Genomic DNA, 19798 nt, shown 5'->3' with positions numbered 1-19798 from the left:
CTCAGACACTGCCTCTCCTCAAAATGGCCCCCTTACACCCCAAGCACATGTTGCCTGTACCAGCCAGCACTCAAGATGGCCACCACCCACATGGCCAGACCACATCAACAGTACACCCCCAAAAAACAGAAAAACAGCCAGAAATCACCACAATCCAATGCCATCCATGATGTTTACATCAAAGAGAGTGAGACAACACCACAGGCACACTCAGTCCATGCACCACCACCACCCCTGGGCAAGCAAAAGGCCACACCAGCAGCCCCCCAAAAACGACAAAAAACAATAAAATAAGCACAATCCCAGCCCATCCATGGCCTCAATTATGTTTAAATTCAAGAAGACACCCCACAGAAAGACTAGGCCCATGCAACACTCACCACCCCTGGGCAAAGGGCCACACCAGCAGGCCCAAAAAAACGACAAAAAACAATAAAATCTGCACAATCCCAGCCCATCCATGGCCTCAATGGTGTTTAAATTCAACAAAACAGTTGTATCATGCACCCATAACCAACCCTGGTCCTACTGGATACTGTGGCTACCCACAATATAATTTATTTAATTTTCTGAAAAAGTTCCAAAATTGTACTTGCAGCAACTGTAATGCCCCAAACAAACTTACTTGTGAAAGTTGATTTCTAATCCAAAAGTGATCCAAAGACAGTCAAAAAGGCCTCAAATCCAAATATCCAGCAGCACCCACAAAAAGTAATCCTTCCAGCTCCAGATCCAAATGAAAGTGACCAGGAGATGGACAAAGCACTGGGAGGAGCCTGCTGGACAGGAACAGGAAGTTGGAGACTGTGGGGCACTTCCTTCCTCCCCCCCCCCAAAATGGACTCCTTGCAAAAAAAAAAAGCCATGCAAATGTCAACCTGAGGAGTGATTCTGATAAAAATCATAATTTTCTGAAGGTTTATCCTGTTTGCTGGTGATTTTCTTGTGCGAAATTGCAAAATCTCTATTTCGCAAGTGCGAGATTGTTCCTTTCCGCCGCAACTACGTGTTCGCAATTGCGAACTCTCGCGAGGTGTGCTGTGCAAGGTGGCAAGCCGCGAGTACGTATTCGCGGGCGACAAACTCCCGCGGGAACACGCAGCAAGATCTAAAATGGCGCGTCACTCGCAAAGAAAAACAACTCGGCAAACGCTAAAATGACGGAAAGTGAACGCCGTGCACCACGCCGCGCGCCGCAACCAAGCAAAAAATCCGCCGCGAGCGGATTCACGGATTTTCGACAAATTCGCGAGCGTTCGCGGATTGCGGATTTGCCGAAAATCCGAAAAATCCGCGAGCGGAGCGGATTTTACGCCCATGCTTAATGGCTTCTACTACTGCTCATAGAGCTGGCAACATGAGGACCAGAGAAGACAAGGCTGGCAGTAGTTTCATCTTCATCAGCCTAAAAATGGGGGAGGGTTTAGATACAGGGTAGATGATGTACCTTTTTTTCCTGCTACGGACTAAATGAAAGCAACATTAATATTTGGAGCTATGTTATACTTAAATTATGTTCTTTTCATTTGAAAGGCTGGCAGTTCCAAACATGGATTTTAGCATAACGGCTGGAGCGGTCGACCTCGAAGCTGGGGAACCGGGTTCGAGTCTCGGCAGGGACGCTCAGCATCCTGTGATTCTGGGCAAATAACAATGGGCCTAATTTGGATGACAGTCGGATATTCCTCTCACTTATATCCCTGGAGTTTTGAGACCAACTGACCTCGGGTCGGCGGTTCGAATCTGCAATTACAATGCAACTGCACATGTTGCGGTTGCAGACTCCCATTTCCCTATGGGAGCTTGTGAGGTGGTCGGAAACCAGCCACAGCACAAGCTCCCATAGGGAAATGGGAGTCACTGTAATTCCCTGAACCGTGTGGCAGGCAACTCACGATTGCTGCCACACATGCAGGGATTTACAGAAGCCCCTCGGTCCCCAACTAGCGGCCGCTGAAGAAGGGAAGTCGCTTTCCTTTGGGATTTCCATGTCAGAGACCCGAGCATAGAAACCAAAATCATAATCTCAACGGCGGAATCGCCATCCATATGGGAATATGTTGGTGGTTCCGACTGGCCGATGGGATCCTTGAGCCTGTCGGAAGTCAGCCAGATTGACCGGCTGGTTAGAATTCCAACTGCCATAATCGTAATACGACGGTCAGAATTCCAACTAGGTGTGTTGGTCACCGACTGCCATCCTAATTAAGCCCTTAATCACCCCATGTCTACCAAAAAATAATGTTTCTGTCTGTAATGTAACTGGTGCTCATGTAATGCGCTCCAATACCTTCGGTTGAGTTTATGAAACATAAAACAAAAAAACCAAAAAATTATATATATATAGAAACCAAAGACAGCTATTCTAATAATTTCCATCTATTGTCTTTCACATTTAGAAACATTTATTGAAAATGTGGTGAAGGAGCTGGGAAAGCGCAAGGTGAACATTGACCACCTCAGCCCAAAAGAGCTGGATGAGTTGGCTGATGTTATTGCCGATACACTTCAAGTGGTTGATGCGAAGGAAGGCGAAACTGGAAAAGTACAAGGAGGAAGGTCTGAACAGGATATGAAAAGGGTGATATCTCCAGCATTGCAAGGCAATGAAGAAGACTACACTGCATCAGAGAAAATTGAAGGTACCCCATGTACATTTAACGGAAGATTATTTAATATATTTCAGGTGATTGTTTGTAGTACTGGGAGGTAATACAAAGATTGGTTCTATTTTGAGGTTGCTGCATCACTGTCTTCAAGAGGTGAGAGGGAGACATGCTAGACGCTCATTACTATTCTTCATTGGGAGGATAGAATAGGGTAGGTTGTAATAAACCACACATGACAGGAGCTGGGTTATTCATCAGTACGATCCAGTGACTGACTTCGAATGAATAGTGTTATCTTAAGGAACATCAACATTAAAAAGTTGATTCTCTTAAACTCTGTTTTATGCAGGGATTATGTTAGATTTGTTTTAGGTGTGTGCCCTTAGGTGTGTACCCTAATTCTTTACCATTTGTGTTGGGGCTAGTATTGTGCGGAAGTAATCCATCTCACTACTGCACATTACTGAAATCTTGTTCTGTATTCCCACTGCAGCAGAGGAAAATTGGGTGGTCCAAGCAATTTGTGATCTTTGGTTGGATACCTGGTTCCTTTTTTTTAGCAGAGATGAATCCGGGTGTTGTTGGTGTACATTTGGAATTGTTGTTGAAGCACCTTGATCAGTTCTTCTTATGGGTGCATGTAGAAGTGAATTAGTAAAGGACAGAAAAACAACTGTTGAGTCACCCACAAAATGCATTTGCAGTCAAATATTCCATTGAAACTTTATTTATTTGCTATTTCGTATTGCTCTGCATTACAATTTTCAAACAAAAATATTTTAAAATAAAATAAAATTTGTATTTAGCATCTCGAAAGGTCTATGGGTAATGGAAACCACAGTTTAGCATCTGTGATGGGAGTTGTACACAATTTGTGAGTATGCACAGTTCAGAAATAGAGATGAGTACAAGAATATAAAAGTACTGATAATACAGAGGCAGCAATGGTGCATCTGTAGATATGGTTAGGTCAGCGATTCAATTTAAAACGTTTTGTTTTCTTATTAACATTGGTGCGATAAATCTGTAAAGACCATTCCAATAAAAAGTTAATCCTTTTTAGGTTTTTCATGGAAAGTTTTGTGCAGATCCATTAAGCAGTTGCCCATAACCAGAGGGGATGGTTTGAAAAGTGATGTTTCCGGTTTTAACGCACTTAAGATTCTTTGCTTCTCAATACATAAAAATGGCTAAAGAGAAGTACACCAAACTTGACTTGTAAATAGAACCTTACTTAAGAAAGTGGCTTTGCTTGATTTCTTTTAAATCCATTCAGCTTAGTGGGACAGTTAGGGAGGCCTAGATGCTGACAGAAAAATCCAGTTTGATATAAACAAATTCATTATTTAGTGCTTTGGCTGTGTGGAATGTGATGAAGGATCAGTTTTTACCTTTATAAGTATTGATACCCAAGCATAAATAAAGTCCAACAAAACAAAAGTCCAAAGATGCAAATTGTGTAGAGAGATTCAGATTTAACTTGATTGTAAGCTTTTTATAACAATGGTAGCTGACACATGTTTCATCGCAATAGTAACTTTTTAAAGTCTGCAACAATGTGCAGAAAATTACAATACATTTACAACCTTATTATAACAATTAAAATAATATATATGTCCAGGGTACTCAGATATATCAGAGAGACCGGAAAATCCCAACACCTTGTGTTCATGCCAAGAAAACATATTAATTATTTATAACGAAGGAAGTATCAAGCACCAAACCATATTATAAAAGCACCCAAAATGATTAGATAAAGATGATAGAAAGGAATAATAGAAAAGGAGAAGCACCCAGATGTGTATAATGACTGTGTAGTCAAATGTAGAATACTACCCAAAAATTTAATCTCACCATCTAATATATTTCCTCAACAATCGTAGGCATATCAATAAATCCAGTCCTGGATGTCAACTTCTGTTCAAATAATGCAATAAAAGTTGTTACTGGGAAGAAATCAGAACCGATTAAAGAGTAACTAAATCTAACAGTAAGCCACGTATGACAAAAGCGATCACAACAAAAAGTATATAGAACTTACTGTCAGTATATTACGAGACATAAGCACCCACAAGAGTGGGTGGTGAGTGGAGACATCCAAGTGCTGTGTCCAGGTTATAATGCTGATGTAGAAAGCAGAAGCCTTGACAAGGTCCAAATTCTAAAAATTAACCAAAAAAATAAAGGTTAAGGTTCCTTAGTTCATCTATTGTAAAGTAGGTCTGAGCCAGTCAGTGACTAATTAGTAAAATACATATACCTGTACATCTAAATCTAGTGTCCAGAAAAAGTAAGTGAGTAAAGGTGCGATGGAGGCAAATGCTAATATAGCATATAAGAAATCAAAGAAGGACACACACCGTAACAGGTTTTTAATACAATGCCACCATATTGAAAAGTGCAAACAATATATGAGTGCAATGGAAAATGGAAAATGATGACCCACAATGTGTAATCATTACGGAAGACACAAACTCGAACAACAGAGAGGCCAATGCATGGCCGCTGTGAAACATTGTTTTTTAAGCTCAGATTATCTTAAAAGCACTAAAAAGGTTACATACGTTAAATCTGATCCCTGCCCAGCCAATATTCTGTCTCAGATTGCCTCTACAATCAATCCGATTGCTTAACAGCTTTTTAATACTTCCCTTTCCACCGTCATAATGCCTAAATCATGGAAGCACGCTAAGATTCTGCCTTTATTAAAAAAGACTAATGCGGTTTCAACAGACCCAGCCAATTATAGGCCGATTTCCTTGCTTCTGGCCTTTCAAAGGTCTTAGAGAAGATTGTGAACTAAGTTTTGCAGAAACATATTGAAGAAGGGAAGCTCCTCCATGAATCCCAGTCTGGATTCAGGGCCAGCTTTAGCATGGAGTCTGCGTTGTTGTAAGTTACTGAGTTTATCAGGGGCAGACTGGATGCGGGAGGCAAGGCCGTTCTAATATTGCTTGATCTGTCAGCGGCCTTTGATACGGTCCCACTTAAGAGCCTTTTAAATAGACTTAAGAACTTTGGCCTCTGTGGGACCGTCCTCAAGTGGATGTTCTCCTATTTGGAAAATAGATCTCAGGACATCTGGCTTCCACCCTACTCCTCTCCAGTCCCGGCTATCAATGTTGGTGTCCCTCAAGGCTCTATTCTTAGCCCAATCTTTTTTAATGTCTATCTCTCTCCCTTAGCATCTCTGGTAGAGGAAGCAGGCACAAAAATTCTCTCTTACACTAACGACACGCAGTTTATTTTCTCGTGTGACAAAGGCTCTGACTTTGATGGGGCAATGCTTAATTCCTGCCTCGCAAAGGTTTTTAATTGGCTTAAGGTAAACCAGCTGAAATGCAATCCGGACATAACAGAAGTGGTTTTCTTTGGTGGTACTGAAACGCCTGTCTGGAGCTCCTGGTGGCCTAAGGATTTGCCAGCTCGGCCTGTTAAAAAAGAGAAAGTAAAAAATCTAGGAATAATCATCGACAAATCACTGTCGCTGCGTCTTCAGATTTAACATCTCTCAGGCATTTGCTTTGGTTTACTCCGAATGCTGAAAAAATTCTTGCACTCCTACCGCTGGAGGCAGAAGGACCGCTATGCGGGCTTTGGTGACATCTAAGCTCGATTATGTCAATTGTCTGTACCTTGGTCTCCCTAAATCTCTGACCCAGTGTCTGCAAGTGATCCAAAAGGCAGCTGCCAGAGCCATCACGCGATCTAGTCTTAGAACATATATGACCCCGGTTCTTAAATCTTTGCACTGGCTCCGCATTAAGGAGCGGATTGAATTCAAGGCCTTGACTATCTTTTTTAAAGCTTTTCACAAGGTCGGTGCTGTATATCTTAATAAAACATGTCAACCGGTATTTAAGGTCCAGACCCTTACGGTCCTCTGAAACTAATTTAGCTATTATGCCCAAAATACATCTCATTCGTACAGGCAGCAGATCATTTGGTTTCCTAGGTGCAAAGCTATGGAACAACTTGCCAGAATCCTTGAGGCTTGACCTTAACTTACTTTCTTTTAGAAAGAGCCTTAAGACATGGTTGTTTCAATAAAACCACTGGCCTTTTTACTCCACTCTTATCGCTGCGTAGGCGCAAGGACACTCTTGTTTGAGTAGCTGTGCGGTCTACTCAAAACCTGTTTTAATTTCATTTCATTTTAAGACGTGTGAAGGTGGAAATCAAAAAAGGATCCAAGCATGTCAACATTCTTGAAGAATGCCAAGATACTGCAAGGGCTGGGCCCATAAGTTCTATACCTGTTCTTGAATCACAATCCAATGGTTCTTTTTCGCAGCATGAAGTGTAAAGGGGAGAAAAATAATTAGGAAAACAATCAATTCGCTAATAATTCTCATTGGTACATAATAACTCATGGATAACTACTTACGGTTAGTTAGGTTTATTACAAAGCCAAAAATAACTGAACATAAATACACCTCAATACCAGAGTATAGAAATACTAAAGGAATTAGCATGAAGCCAAATCTGCACATCCAGTTTAGACGGTGAAGTATAAACAACATATTTAGTTCAAGGAGTAAGATACAGTAAATCAGGAAGCATTAGTCCAAATTTCCCTGCATCGAGGGTTAGGATTAAAGGTGTCAGTGCGTGGAGTCTCTCCATCAATGGGTCGAGTAGCATAAAGCTACAATCGCAGCGACAGAGCTCGTTCTAGGATGCTCTCTCTCTAAAGGCAAGAACGGAGTGGTGCACTATCCCTAATTCCAACAACCAGTTGTCCACAATTACCTCGCTCGCAACAGTTTTTCCTTGATTCCCAGGCCTTCTTCTGTGTGATGCGTCCTTGATTGAATTAAGTCACACGATTGTAAATTCTTCTCTCCTTGCCTAACCAGTAAAACATAGAAATTATTCTACCTAAAAGAGCACTTTTTTTCACCTGCAACACAAAATGTGTGAAAGAACAGATTTTAAGACACACATGAAATTCAAACTGTTAATTCTAAATTGAGAGTTTTCAGGGACTTGCATTTCAGGCTACAAATTCTAGCTAACATAAGGAAGTATCATGGAAGAACTTTAATGGAATTTCAACTAATATATTTACCTACGTATGGAATAGCATGAATAATAAACACATTTAACACTTGAATATGTGTCAGTGCACAATACGAAATCTTCAATCTAATCTTTTCTGCTTGTTACATTCATTTTCTACGTTGATTCTCCATGCGACTCCTCAATGGCCTAAAGATGTCACATATTCATGTTAATACATTGTCTTAATTCTAACATCTTCATGTTAATACAGCAAAGATCATATGTGGGTATGCTCTATATGTGATTATGATATACCCCTACAAATGAAATAGGATTTCCACTCTATCAATATTGCAACGTGCAACAATGTTCAGGAAAACGCTATGAAAAACTTGAAACATAGCCATCAAACTGAGCTGTTATTTCTGCCTATATGTGATCTGTCCAAAACATTGCATATCCCACCATTAAAAAAACAAAAACATGTGTGGCATAGAGAAAAACGACCAGACAAAAGAGGGTATGCAAATGATGAGTTAAAAGAGATTTACCCTGAGTGAATTTGAATTGATAAAGCCACCATATTAAGACAGAAATAAAAGAACAGATTTGCTAATTGTAAATACCAATAGTATATAACAAATTTGGAACATGTGCGATATCAGGTGAAAAAAGAACAACAACAGTGACAGAGGGGCTTCCTTTTTCAACAAATTCATTTACTACCCCTCCAGTCATTTTTGAACTTCACATTAGGACTTCATTGCCTCTCACCCCCACACACTCACACAGCTTTATCAAAAGATCTCCGACAAAGTGACCCTTCAGGGGAGCCGTTGGAATGCAGTGCCAGCCCTATGAGGAGCAACAACCCAATGATGAAGCATGACATCCTTCGGGGTGTTTGAGGGCATCAAGATCATGACGGCCAGAGTTCCTTTCCCTTGCTTTCTCTCTCTTCTGATAGGAACCGTGACTCTCGTTGGTTGTAATGTATAGGATTTTGTCCACTGAATGACTAAGGCAACTATATGGAGAAATGAATGTAATCCTTTCCTAGTTCATGTATTTACGTTTTTTTGTTTAAAAGGGTATCTCGTTTTGTCCTGATTATTTTATGTTTGGCCTTGTTTAAGACTTCCTGAGAGTAGACCCTTTTGAGAAAATGTTCTTCCAATGCTGCCAATTCTTTGTGAAATATTTGATCATCACTACAGTTCCGTTTTAGACGTGTCATTTCACTTAAAGATATAGCTTTGATCTGTGAAATAGTGTGTGCACTAGTAGCATGAAGAATAAAATTAGACGCTGTAGGTTTCTTGTATGTGTTTGATGCAATCCTTGCCCCATCCAAACATAAGGCTATGTCCAAATATTCAATTTGTGATTGGCTATAGTAGTATGGAAAAACATGTTGTCTGACTTCTTATTAAGGTGCTCTATAAATAGCAATAGTTTATCTAAGTTACCAGTCCTGATCACAAAAACATCAATGTATCTGCCCCAATATAACATATGTTCTGATAGTTCTGGTGGGCAAAGTGTCAAAATATGAAACCTTTCAAACATACCCATGTAAAGATTGGCAAAGGATGGTGAAAACCTGTAACCCATTTCAACACCTTGTGCCTGATTAAACCTCTGTACATTATGTCTGAAGACATTATTCTCCTAAACTAGTCCAGTCAAATCAATAAGCATATTGGTATGCTCCAACAGTGTAGCGTCTTTGGAAGATAGGAAATATTGCAGTGCTTGAAATCCTGTCTCTTTCGGGATACAAGTGTATAACTAGCACACGTCAAGTGTGCCAAACGTGTATTCACTCAACCAGTGAATATCACACAATTTATTTAACTGATCCTTAGTGTCATGGATATATGATTGTAGATTACATACAAGTGGTTGTAAAGAGATGAATTCAGATATGGGTTCCATAGGGGATCCAAAACAAGAGATAATAGGTCTCCCAGGAGTAAATTGTCCCTGTATGTTGATTTTAGGGAGAATATAAATACACAGAGCCCTGGGTGTTGGGTGGAACAGGTATTTGAATTTTGTCCTCATATCACCATAGTGTCTGCCAATCTCAGACTGTTCTATCTGTCCACCTTGCGGTCTGTTGCATTTTCGCTTGGTCCACCGCACCAAGTCACCCAAGTCAGGCCATCTCCTGGAGCGGTGCCTAGGGGTAATCACAGGAGGTCCTTATTCTATCAGGGGATCCTTCCTAAATTCCATACCACCTAGATAGATATGTCCATATCCCTAGAGGCCTTCCGATCTTACACTCCATATCCGGACGACAAGTTCAAATGACCGCCTTTAGCCAATCAATAATGATCAGGGGGATGTATCTATCCACCGTTTACAGATTTCCCTCCTAATGATTGGGGGATGGATCTATCCACCATTTACAGATTTCCCTCCTTGCTAAAAGTATCAAGTAGAACATAAGACCACTTTGTTGCCAGCTCAATAGACTACGATAGGTCGCTTCTACTCCAGCAGAACTGATAGAGAGTTATTTGAATTCTATATCCATGATAAGACACAGGTCCCGCCAATGAGTAAGTCTACATTCTATTGTGGCAGTGATATCTTTAAGAGGATTGTGTTGCGTTTTGATATATGCTTTTTGGTCTGACAATTACTAATCAATTTCTCCAATGTAATCACTCTTATTCTTGACAACTATGTTGCCCTCTTTGTCAGCTTCCATAATTATGTTACTCGATTCTTGCATCAATAATTTTAGTGCTTTCCTCTCTTCTGTGCTACGATTGCATTCCTTGGTCTAATTTTACAGCAGGTATTATCCTCAAATTTACATAGTTAATGAGTAACCACTTTTTAGAAAACAGCAATTATATTATCAGCTGGGTAAGTAGGCTCAAATGTTGATCTGGGGTTGAGACCACTGTCCATATATATGTTTGAAACAATGTTTAGGCCTGACAACATTTCTAACAAAGATGGAGTAAGTGTATCCATCTCATCAAGAGACACCAGTAGCTTTAAATCCTGTATACCCTTAACCACTTGGCTCCTATGGCTTTTCCCCTCCTGTGCTGAAAAGCTTTGAAACCCATTGTTCATGACGAGCTCACCTTGTCATGAGCACAGCTCCAGTGTGCCTCATGACGAGCTGAGCTCGTCATGAGCCTCGAAGAGGTTAATAGATATATTACATTTAGATGCAGTAGGTGCAAAGAAATGACTGTCAGTATTCTTTTCATCATAATATAATTTACATTTCCGGCTAAATTTGTACAATTCAATGTGTATCTGAGTAAAGTCAGGCCATCAGGTAGAGTAACAACCAAGACCTTTACACAATATATTTGTTTCGTGTTTACTCAATGTATAATCAGATTGATTGATAAAAGATATACTATTTGTGGGTGAACTATTAGCATTAGTAGTTGTTGTTGGTATCTAACTCTTTTGGTTTTGGGAGGCTGACCTTGTTACCACACCTCCCCTTACGTCTCCTCTTGTTTTTGTCCTCCCTCTTGTAAGCATTTTATAACAATGCCAGCTAACACATGTTTCATCAAAATAGCGACTCTTAGGAAGACTTGTGAATATCTTGCCAGGCTGATAAAAATTGGATTTCAAGTTGGCAGAGTTATGCACCCTGTCCAAGCAAAGACCACAGTCCTAGTCAGGGTGAGCTAGATACAGACTAAAAGATAACCTGTGCTCACCCTCTGGTAGCTTGGTACCGAGCAGTTAGGGGTATCTAAAGAGGCAATGTGTAATGTATTTGTGCAACACACACACGCACACCCACACAGTAACACAATGAAAACACCACAACAATACTCCATAAATGGTTGGAAGAATAGAGAATAATTTTAGGAATAAAACAAGACCAAAATCACAACAATCCAATAAATAGAACCAAAGTTCTACATTTTTAAAGAATTAATCAAAAAGTATTGCTTAACAGTCAACAGCGCTAGGGGTTTACTTGAAGTCACCCTAGACCGGGGTAATTCCAAAGTTCAGGCCGATCGCTATGGAGGGAAGGCAGGCTACATACTGTGTTTGCTTTGGCTACAGGACTCAAAGAGGTCCCTCTGACAAAGTACCAGGGATGGAGCAAGCATTGACATCGAAGACTCGATGCAAGGTGTCGAGGTGGCGTCGCATCTTTATTGATCCCGCGGATGGAAGCGAGGCTTTGGTGCCTATCCATGCAGTTGATGAAGACTTCAGTGTCAAACCCCTTTACGATGCGGAGACTATGTCAACTGTGAACCACGCTGTCTGTCGTCATTCCAGCTGTGCAGTCTGTCAACGCAATGTCGTTGATCAGCTCCTGCATCAGCGTTGAAGGGCAATACGTTAGTTACGATTGGCGCAAAGTTGTCACTGCGCTGATTTTGAAACAAAAATAGCTGCAGAACCCACGTGTGAGGTCCAGGATTGGATTGGAGGACTTAGAGTCCAGCAGCAGGGTTGTAGGGGATAGTCTTTGAAGCTCTGATTACTTACCGGTAATCCTCATTTCTCTTAGTCCCACTCATCCTCGACCCAGTCATCACTAATGAGGTATATTCCACTGACAGAAAAAACAAACAGGAAACACTTTTTAGGCTCCACCCACCGCCCTGCCAGAGGCTGTAATTACATGGCCACAGAAAGCACTTCCTGACATACCAAGCAACAAAGGCCTGAACAGGGAGGGTGGGTGATAAGTATGACTGGGTCGAGGACAAGTAGGACTAAGAGTAATGAGGATTACCGGTAAGTAATCAGAGCATTACCTCTACGTCCCTCATCCTTGACCCAGTCATCAGTAATGAGGCATACCAAAGCAACAACACAGGAAGGCCTTTGGCAAACTACAGACAGAACACAGACCGAACACAAAAATGGAGTGCAGCAAGTGAAAACATGTTTAATAATACACAGAATCCGGTGGGGGGAACACGCCCCACAGCACGTAACACGCCACAACCAAAATTCGTACGGTCAGACAGAGCACAATTGAAATGATAATGCTTCACAAAAGTAGAATCAGTAGCCCAAGTCCCAGCCCGACAAATCTCATCAAGGGAAACCAAATGAAAAGCAGCCCAGAAAGAAAGAACACCCCTAGTGGACCAGGCCTGAATCCCAGAAGGGCAAGGCATACCAGAGCCCTTATAAGCCAGAGAAATAACAGATTTGATTTGGTGACTCAGCGTACGGCGGGATGCAGCCTTCCCCCGACCAGCCAGACCAAATGTCACAAAGAGGGAGTCAGAAGAATGAAACACAGCAGACCAGTCAAGATAGACAGATAATGCACGTTTCACATCAAGAGTGTGCAACAACAGCTCTGCAAGAGAGGAAGGAGAAGGGCAGAATGAAGGGAGGATCAATTTCTCGAGAAGAATGAAACTTAGAACGAATCTTAGGAACATACCCAGGATCCAATAGGAGGACCACTGCGTCATCCATGAATTGTAAGAAAGGAGGAAACAATGCAAAGCAATGAGCTCACCCAACCTCAGAGATAATGTAATGGCCACCAGTAAAGCCAACTTAAAGAAGAGGAATTTGAGGTCAACAGACTCCAAAGGCTCAAAGGGAGAGGACTGGAGAACTCCCCGGACCAAAGAAAGATCCCAAAGAGGGAACAGGAGAACTAGCAGAAGGAGAGGAGAGAGAGAAACTCTGGAACAACTGAGAAACCAACAACCCATCCGAAGACGGGAGCGAAACCCGATCACGGAAAGCCCAAATAGCAGCACATTGGCCCTTCAGGGTAGACAAAGCATAGTTCCTCTGAAACCCATCCAGAAAAAAAACTGAAGGATATTAGCAACAGGGCAAGAGGTAAAAGACAGACATAGCCCAGAACACCAGGGGGAGAAGTAAGCCCAATGTTTGGAGTAGGAGGGCAAAGTAGACTTCTTACGGGAGGCCAGCATCACTGTAACACTGTGGTCAGGCAAACCTCAGACCCCAAGAGACAGCCATTCAACCTCCAGACCACCAAGGTGAGAGGGACCAGGAAGGAGGGACAGGTCGACCTCAGGGGAGATGGGTAGCGAGGCAGATTCCAAGGAGGACCCACCACCAGACTCAGCAACAACGGGAACCAGGACCTCCGGGGCCAGTGAGGTAAGATAGCGTCCACCTGCGCCCCCACCCTCTGCACCTTCAGCAGAAATGCTGGAATCAGAAGAAAGGGAGGAAGGGCATACAGTAACCAAGGAGGCCACAGGAGAGACAAGGCCTCTACCCCCCAAGCACCCATCTCCGGCATCTGGGAACAAAAGAGGGGGAAGTCCAGCCAGGGAGTCCTGAATCTCCTGTAGATCAACCGGAAAATCCTGGGAGGTCAGAGAAGACGTAAACCTGCAACTCAAGGCACCCGCCACCACATTGTCCAAACCCCAGATATGTTGAGCAGAGATGGGCAGAAGATGAAGCTCTATTAAACCTGCAGTCGCCCAGGCCACCAGATTCAAGGAAGGACTGCGAGTACTGCCCTGGTGATTGATGTAAGCCACAGTGACCATGTTGTCGGTCCGCACCAGGACATTGCACCCCAGCAGCCAATCCTGGAAGAATTGAAGAGCACGCTCCACAGCAGACAGTTCCCTCCAGTTGGAGGACCGGTGGTACTCTGATCTCAGCCAATGAGCCTGGACAGACAACTGACCCAGAGTAGCACCCCAATCTGACGAACTGACATCCGTTGTCAATGCCACCAGAAGGGGCGGGTAAAGCCACATCCCCATGGAGAGATTCAAAGAATCCAGTCACCACTAGAGAGTAGACACAATCTCCAGAGACACTGGCACAACACGGCGTAGTCCCAAACTGGGAAAGGCACCCAGCGGTGAAGATGCCACAGCAAAGGCCGAAGATGGAACCTGGCCCATGGAACCAAGAAGACTGTAGCGGCCGTATGACCCTGCACTTCGAGCCACTGAAGCATGGGAGCCGATGCCTGAGGCAACAACCCACTCAGCAGGAACTGAAGGTGAAGAAGTCTGGAAGGAGGAAGGAATACCTTGCCCAGAACAAAGTCCGACCCAATGAAGGACCTCCGGGTGGCAGGCATCAGGCGGCACTTTGGAAAGTTCAGTAGAACCCATGGCGCTCTAGTGTATGAATGGTCAAAGACAGGTGCTGCGACATGACAATCATCGAAGGAGCCTGGAGAAGCCAATTGTCCAGATAAGGAAACACAGACATTCCCAGGAGATGAAGATAGGCCACCAGGGGAGCCACCATCTTGGTGAAGACCCTGGGAGTGGATCGGAGACCAAACGGAAGGACACAGAACTGCCAAAGACGACCTCCCAGGAAAAACTGCAGAAATTGCCGATCCTCCAGAGCCAGTGGCACTGAAGATATGCATCCTGGAGATCCAGCGTTGACATCATCATACCCTACTGAATCAAAGGGATCACACTTTGCAGGGTCCTCATCTTGATCTGAGGTTTCTGGACAAGCTGGTTCAAAGGCCGGAGATTGATCACAATCCAAAACTCCCCATGACCTTCGAAACGAGAAAAATGATTGAATAAGTCCCCAGACCCCATTCCAACCGGGGAACAGGCACAATCGCCTTCTTCAGGAATTGGGACTGAACGCCGTCCAACAGTGACTGATGACGAGCCATGCCCAAGGGGATCGGAGTCCACACCCTGCCTGATGGCGGCGGAGGGGAAAGAAACTCAATCCGATACCCACTACAGAGAACATCCAGAACCCACTGATTGGTCGTTGTCAGATGCCAAGCAGGCAGGAACAACCGCAGCCTCCCACCAACCACTGGCGGACCACCAGTGGGATTTCCACACGAGGCGACATAGTCAGGAACGCTGATGACCCTGTCCCGCATCCGGAGGGTGTTTCTTTTGAAACCGGTGCTGGAATCCTTTACCAGCACCTTTTTGTCTCTGAAAGAAAGATTTCTGAAACCTCGAAGGCTGATGGAAGGACTTGGCATTGGAGAAGAATGACTCCTTACGGTGAGGTTGATGCCAGAGGGCCAAAGAATGTTTCCGTTCCTTGAACACCTTGTGAAGTTTTTCTTCAAGTGTGGCCCTAAAAAGTCGAGGGCCAATAAATGGCAACTGCAATGCCATGGACCTTTGAGTCACATCAGTATTTCACCCCTTCAACAACAAATCTCACCGAGCAGCAACAGACGCATCACAGGATAAGGCAGAAGCTCGCACAGAATCAAAGGCAATATCAGAGAGGAATTCAGCCTGACGTTCCATGGATTCCAGTAGGTCCGGACACTGCCACCCTCCGGCATTGTGGAAAATAAAGTCTCAAAGTCTGCCAACAAGGATTGAGCGACATATGCCCCATATACTCCTCAACGGATAGAAAGATGGGACCCCTGCATACGATTTCTTCAAAGCAGAGTCAATTTTCCTATCCACCCCATCTCGAAGGATATTATTGTCAGCCATAGAAGGATGACACACCAAACTGGCCACAATGGAATCGACATACACAGACTCAGGAATTGTATCCTCCATGTCCTGTAAAGGGTAGAGCTTTGACATAAAGCGAGGCCACCTTAGGCGAACACACGAGGAGGAGCCAAGGCCCCACTCTTAGAGCTAGCGACTGAGCTGCAAGGATCACACAGTGCCCATCCCCAGCACCTATCACCACAGAGGCCGCCGGGGAGGAATCCTCGTATTTATTTTTTATTTTTTATTTTTATCCCCATTTTGCGCATAAATGTATAAGGAGTACAGAGGGGAACTTCAAGACTTCCACTTTTTGTTCCTTCACTCTTAATCTTTACTTTGCCGGCTACATAGAGTATCCCTTTGGTGCATCTGTCGTGTTTAGTCCTCCTATATCCTTTACTATATTCAATAATTCTTAGCGAGAGGGTGAGAGCTAGCCATCTTGGCCACTCGGCGGGAATTATTCCCGTCTGAATTATTGTCACCGCATTAATCATCGGACATATTGGTGTATTGTCAAATTTACCTTACATGTTACTAGTACAGTGATTTTCCCAAATTTCCCAGAAGTTACATTTTTGGGAGGATTTTCCCTTCCTGTCTAGTTTATGAGTCGTTATTATGGAGTCTAGCCAATCCTCATGTAAAGGTGGTACTGGTTTAACCCAATTCAGGCATATCTCTCTTCTAGCAAGAAGTATCAATACAAATAACACATTTTCTTGTTTTCTGGTTAACCTCTCGTTACTTACATTAAACTCGGTACATATCCCAAAAATAATTAATGTTGTACTTACTTTTAGGTTTGTTCCCAATATCCGACATAGCGTGTTACCTACTTCCTGCCAGAAGAGTTCCAATCGCAGGCATCTTTGGAACATGTGTATATCGTCTGCTTTTTCAAGCCCACACTTAGGGCAGGATTTTATACTTGCTCCTTTGAATTTTGACAGTTTTTTGGGTGTCCAGTATGCCCTATGCAGTGTAAACAACTGATTTCTCTTTAGGCGTGCTGGTTTAATAATAGTCCAACATTTTTCACATGATTTCTGCCATAAATTTTAAAGTTCCGGCTCTGTGATGTCTTTACTCCAGACTGATTCCGATATCGAAGCAATATCGTCTCCTGCAGTAGTTAGAGCCCCCTACCATTTTGAAATTTCCTTCTTTATTGGGGAGATTTTGATAATCTCTTTCTCTATTTCTGTGTTTCCTGTTCTTTTCTCCGTCAGAGAACCTGCCCAGCTTGAGAGTTGATAATATTTAAATTTTGACAGAGTTCCGTTAGTAATTTCTGTAAGATGTTCCCAGGGCACTATTGAGTTCTCTGTCATCAGTTGGCCCCATTTGTCGATTCCTGCCGTTCTTAGTGGGGTTGCTAGGGCATCTTTTAAGCACTCAGGGGTGCCTGGAGAATCCCATATAGGGGCCGAGGAGCTGTATTAAGGGATATTTAGGGAACTTCTCACTTGATACCAGAGTTTCGCCGCATTTTTTAGTACCTTTAGTTTTATCTTTTTAAAGAATTTGGGGTGTCCGAATTTAAACAGGAAGTGGTCAGTTTTGTTTGTTAATATTTGGAGAAATTGGGGGTAAAGTTCATACTTTTTCACAAGCGATCTCACATTCTTGAATTGGAAAGCTCTACAGTATTCCACGATATCTGGACTAGCTATTCCTCCTTGTTGTTTTTTTCTTCTTATTTTATTCCAGGCAATCCTTGAACCTTTTGAAGCCCAAATGAAGTTCGTTATGTCTCCCTGAATTTTCTTCAGATAGTCTCTTTTAAACTCCAGTGGTATAACATTTAAAAGGTAGGTAAATTTGGGAAGGATCGACATTTTTACCAAGTTTGATCTTCCGATCATATTTAGAGGTAACTTGTCCCATACCTTGAGAAGTTTTTTGGTCTCAAGTGAAATCCTGTTGAGATTTAATTGGGGGATTTTTTCAAGATCTTTCACTATGGTTGTACCCAAATATTTTATTTTATCCTTTGTGCATGGAGTACTCTGTTGTGAATTCCAACTCATTGACTCGGTTTTAGCTTCATTGGTCAAGTGTCAAGGTTAGCAGCAGACAACAAACCCAAGTAAGACAGACAATCACAAAGCCACTAACCTGTAGTATCTGACCAGCGGGAACCACAGCTTGGAGCTAATCTTCCCTATACCCTATAGCACTGACCCTCCCTGCGTGAACTCACACACACGGGACAGGTAGCCCTCTGGGCAGGGGGAAGGAAGGTTGATCGGGGAGGTAGTAGTGAAGACACCCCTCGCGGTCTGGTCTATGGAATCGGTTGTCTTCAATGCTTAACGACTAGGGAAACACAATAACAATCGTTTAGTAGACGATAGAAATATGCCCGTATTACCATAACAACTTGATACAGCGGACACGTACCGAAACCTACTCTCTAACAGAATGAGGTCTGAGGAAGTTTCAGGAGCAAGTACGTAGGTCTCTGGAGGCTGTTGCACCACAGCCTGATTCCACAGTTCGAGCCTATCACCTAGTAGTTACATCCACTACTGGCAGCAATATCACAACAATGTCTGTAGCGTTATAGTTTATCAGGGTCACTGATTCTACCGGTACTGTGAAGTCACAAACAGAAAGATAGCACGGCCGTGCTCAATGATACTGGTCCTACCTCGAACCCAAGGGAAAACAAAAAGGTCCGCGCCTCCGCGGCGTCCTCCAGCGGGAAAGAAAGCGTCCGCCCAACAGAACCCCTTGCGGCGTCCTCCAGCGGGAAAGAAAGCGTCCGCCCAACAGAATCCCTCGCGGCGTCCTCCAGCGGGAAAGAAAGCGTCCACCCAACAGAACCCCTCGCGGCGTCCTCCAGCGGGAAAGAAAGCGTCCGCCCAACAGATCCTCAGAATACAAGATTAGCTTAGCTCCGACTCGATCAGCAACCGGAAGGATTGACAAGCACCTGGTAATGGGAAAGGAGTGTCTTTATAGACGCCCAGAGGGCGTGTTCCATTTCGCCAGGCCCCTGAGCTTTCTGGGAGATGTAGTGCTGCCGCGGTAGCATCCCATTCTACCTCTATAGCTATGGGCAGTCGCTACATCAAGTACCCGGATACTTTCCCGAACTCTGTGATTGCCTTGTTTATTGCTGGGGAGGAACTTTGATCATTTTCTGTAAAGATCAGTAGGTCATCCGCATAAAGCGCCACCTTTTTGACCCACTCCTGATGTTTAAAGGGGGTTATTGATTCGTTGTTTCTAATTGTGTCTGCCAGAGATTCAATGTACAGATTAAATAGCAGGGGAGACAGCGGGCACCCTTGTCTTGTTCCCCTTTGTATCTCAAAGTTATTGGTAAGACTCCCGTTAATCAGGATCTTTGCTCTTGGGTTTCTGTAAGTCTCAATTATCAGATGACTAAAGTTTTGACCAAGGTTATATTTGTTAATGACTCTGTTTAGAAAAGACCAGTTGACCCGGTCAAATGCTTTGGCAGCATCAAAGGTTACTATTGTAAGGGGGATTTTTTCACTAGTTGCTATATCAACTGCAGCAAAAAGTTCATGCGTAATTTCGGATATTTGCCTCCCTTTTATGAATCCCTTTTGATCCGGGTGTATCAACTTTGGCATTACAAGAGCCAATCTCCCTGCTATTATTTGTGTGAAGATTTTGTAATCACAGTTTAGCAGGGATATTGGTCTATATGACTCACAAACTGTGGGGTTTTTCCCTGGTTTTAAAATAATGCTGATAATA

The 19798-nt window shown here is 43.2% G+C and overlaps 1 protein-coding gene across 1 annotated transcript in view; it reads left to right on the top strand.

The window, feature by feature from the left end:
* PTPRN2 (protein tyrosine phosphatase receptor type N2) overlaps positions 1 to 19798 on the top strand; it is a 2458064-nt gene that overhangs the window by 991788 nt on the left and 1446478 nt on the right. The window contains exon 7 of the mRNA XM_078663270.1: positions 2400 to 2642. Within this exon, the coding sequence (XP_078519396.1) occupies positions 2400 to 2642 (243 nt within the window). The remainder of the gene's footprint in view (positions 1 to 2399; positions 2643 to 19798) is intronic.

Source organism: Lissotriton helveticus, chromosome 10 (genome assembly GCF_964261635.1).
Source record: "Lissotriton helveticus chromosome 10, aLisHel1.1, whole genome shotgun sequence".
In the NCBI taxonomy this organism is placed as follows: domain Eukaryota; kingdom Metazoa; phylum Chordata; class Amphibia; order Caudata; family Salamandridae; genus Lissotriton; species Lissotriton helveticus.
The sequence above is the reverse complement of the archived record's forward strand: the minus strand, read 5'-3'. Positions and strand labels throughout refer to the sequence as shown.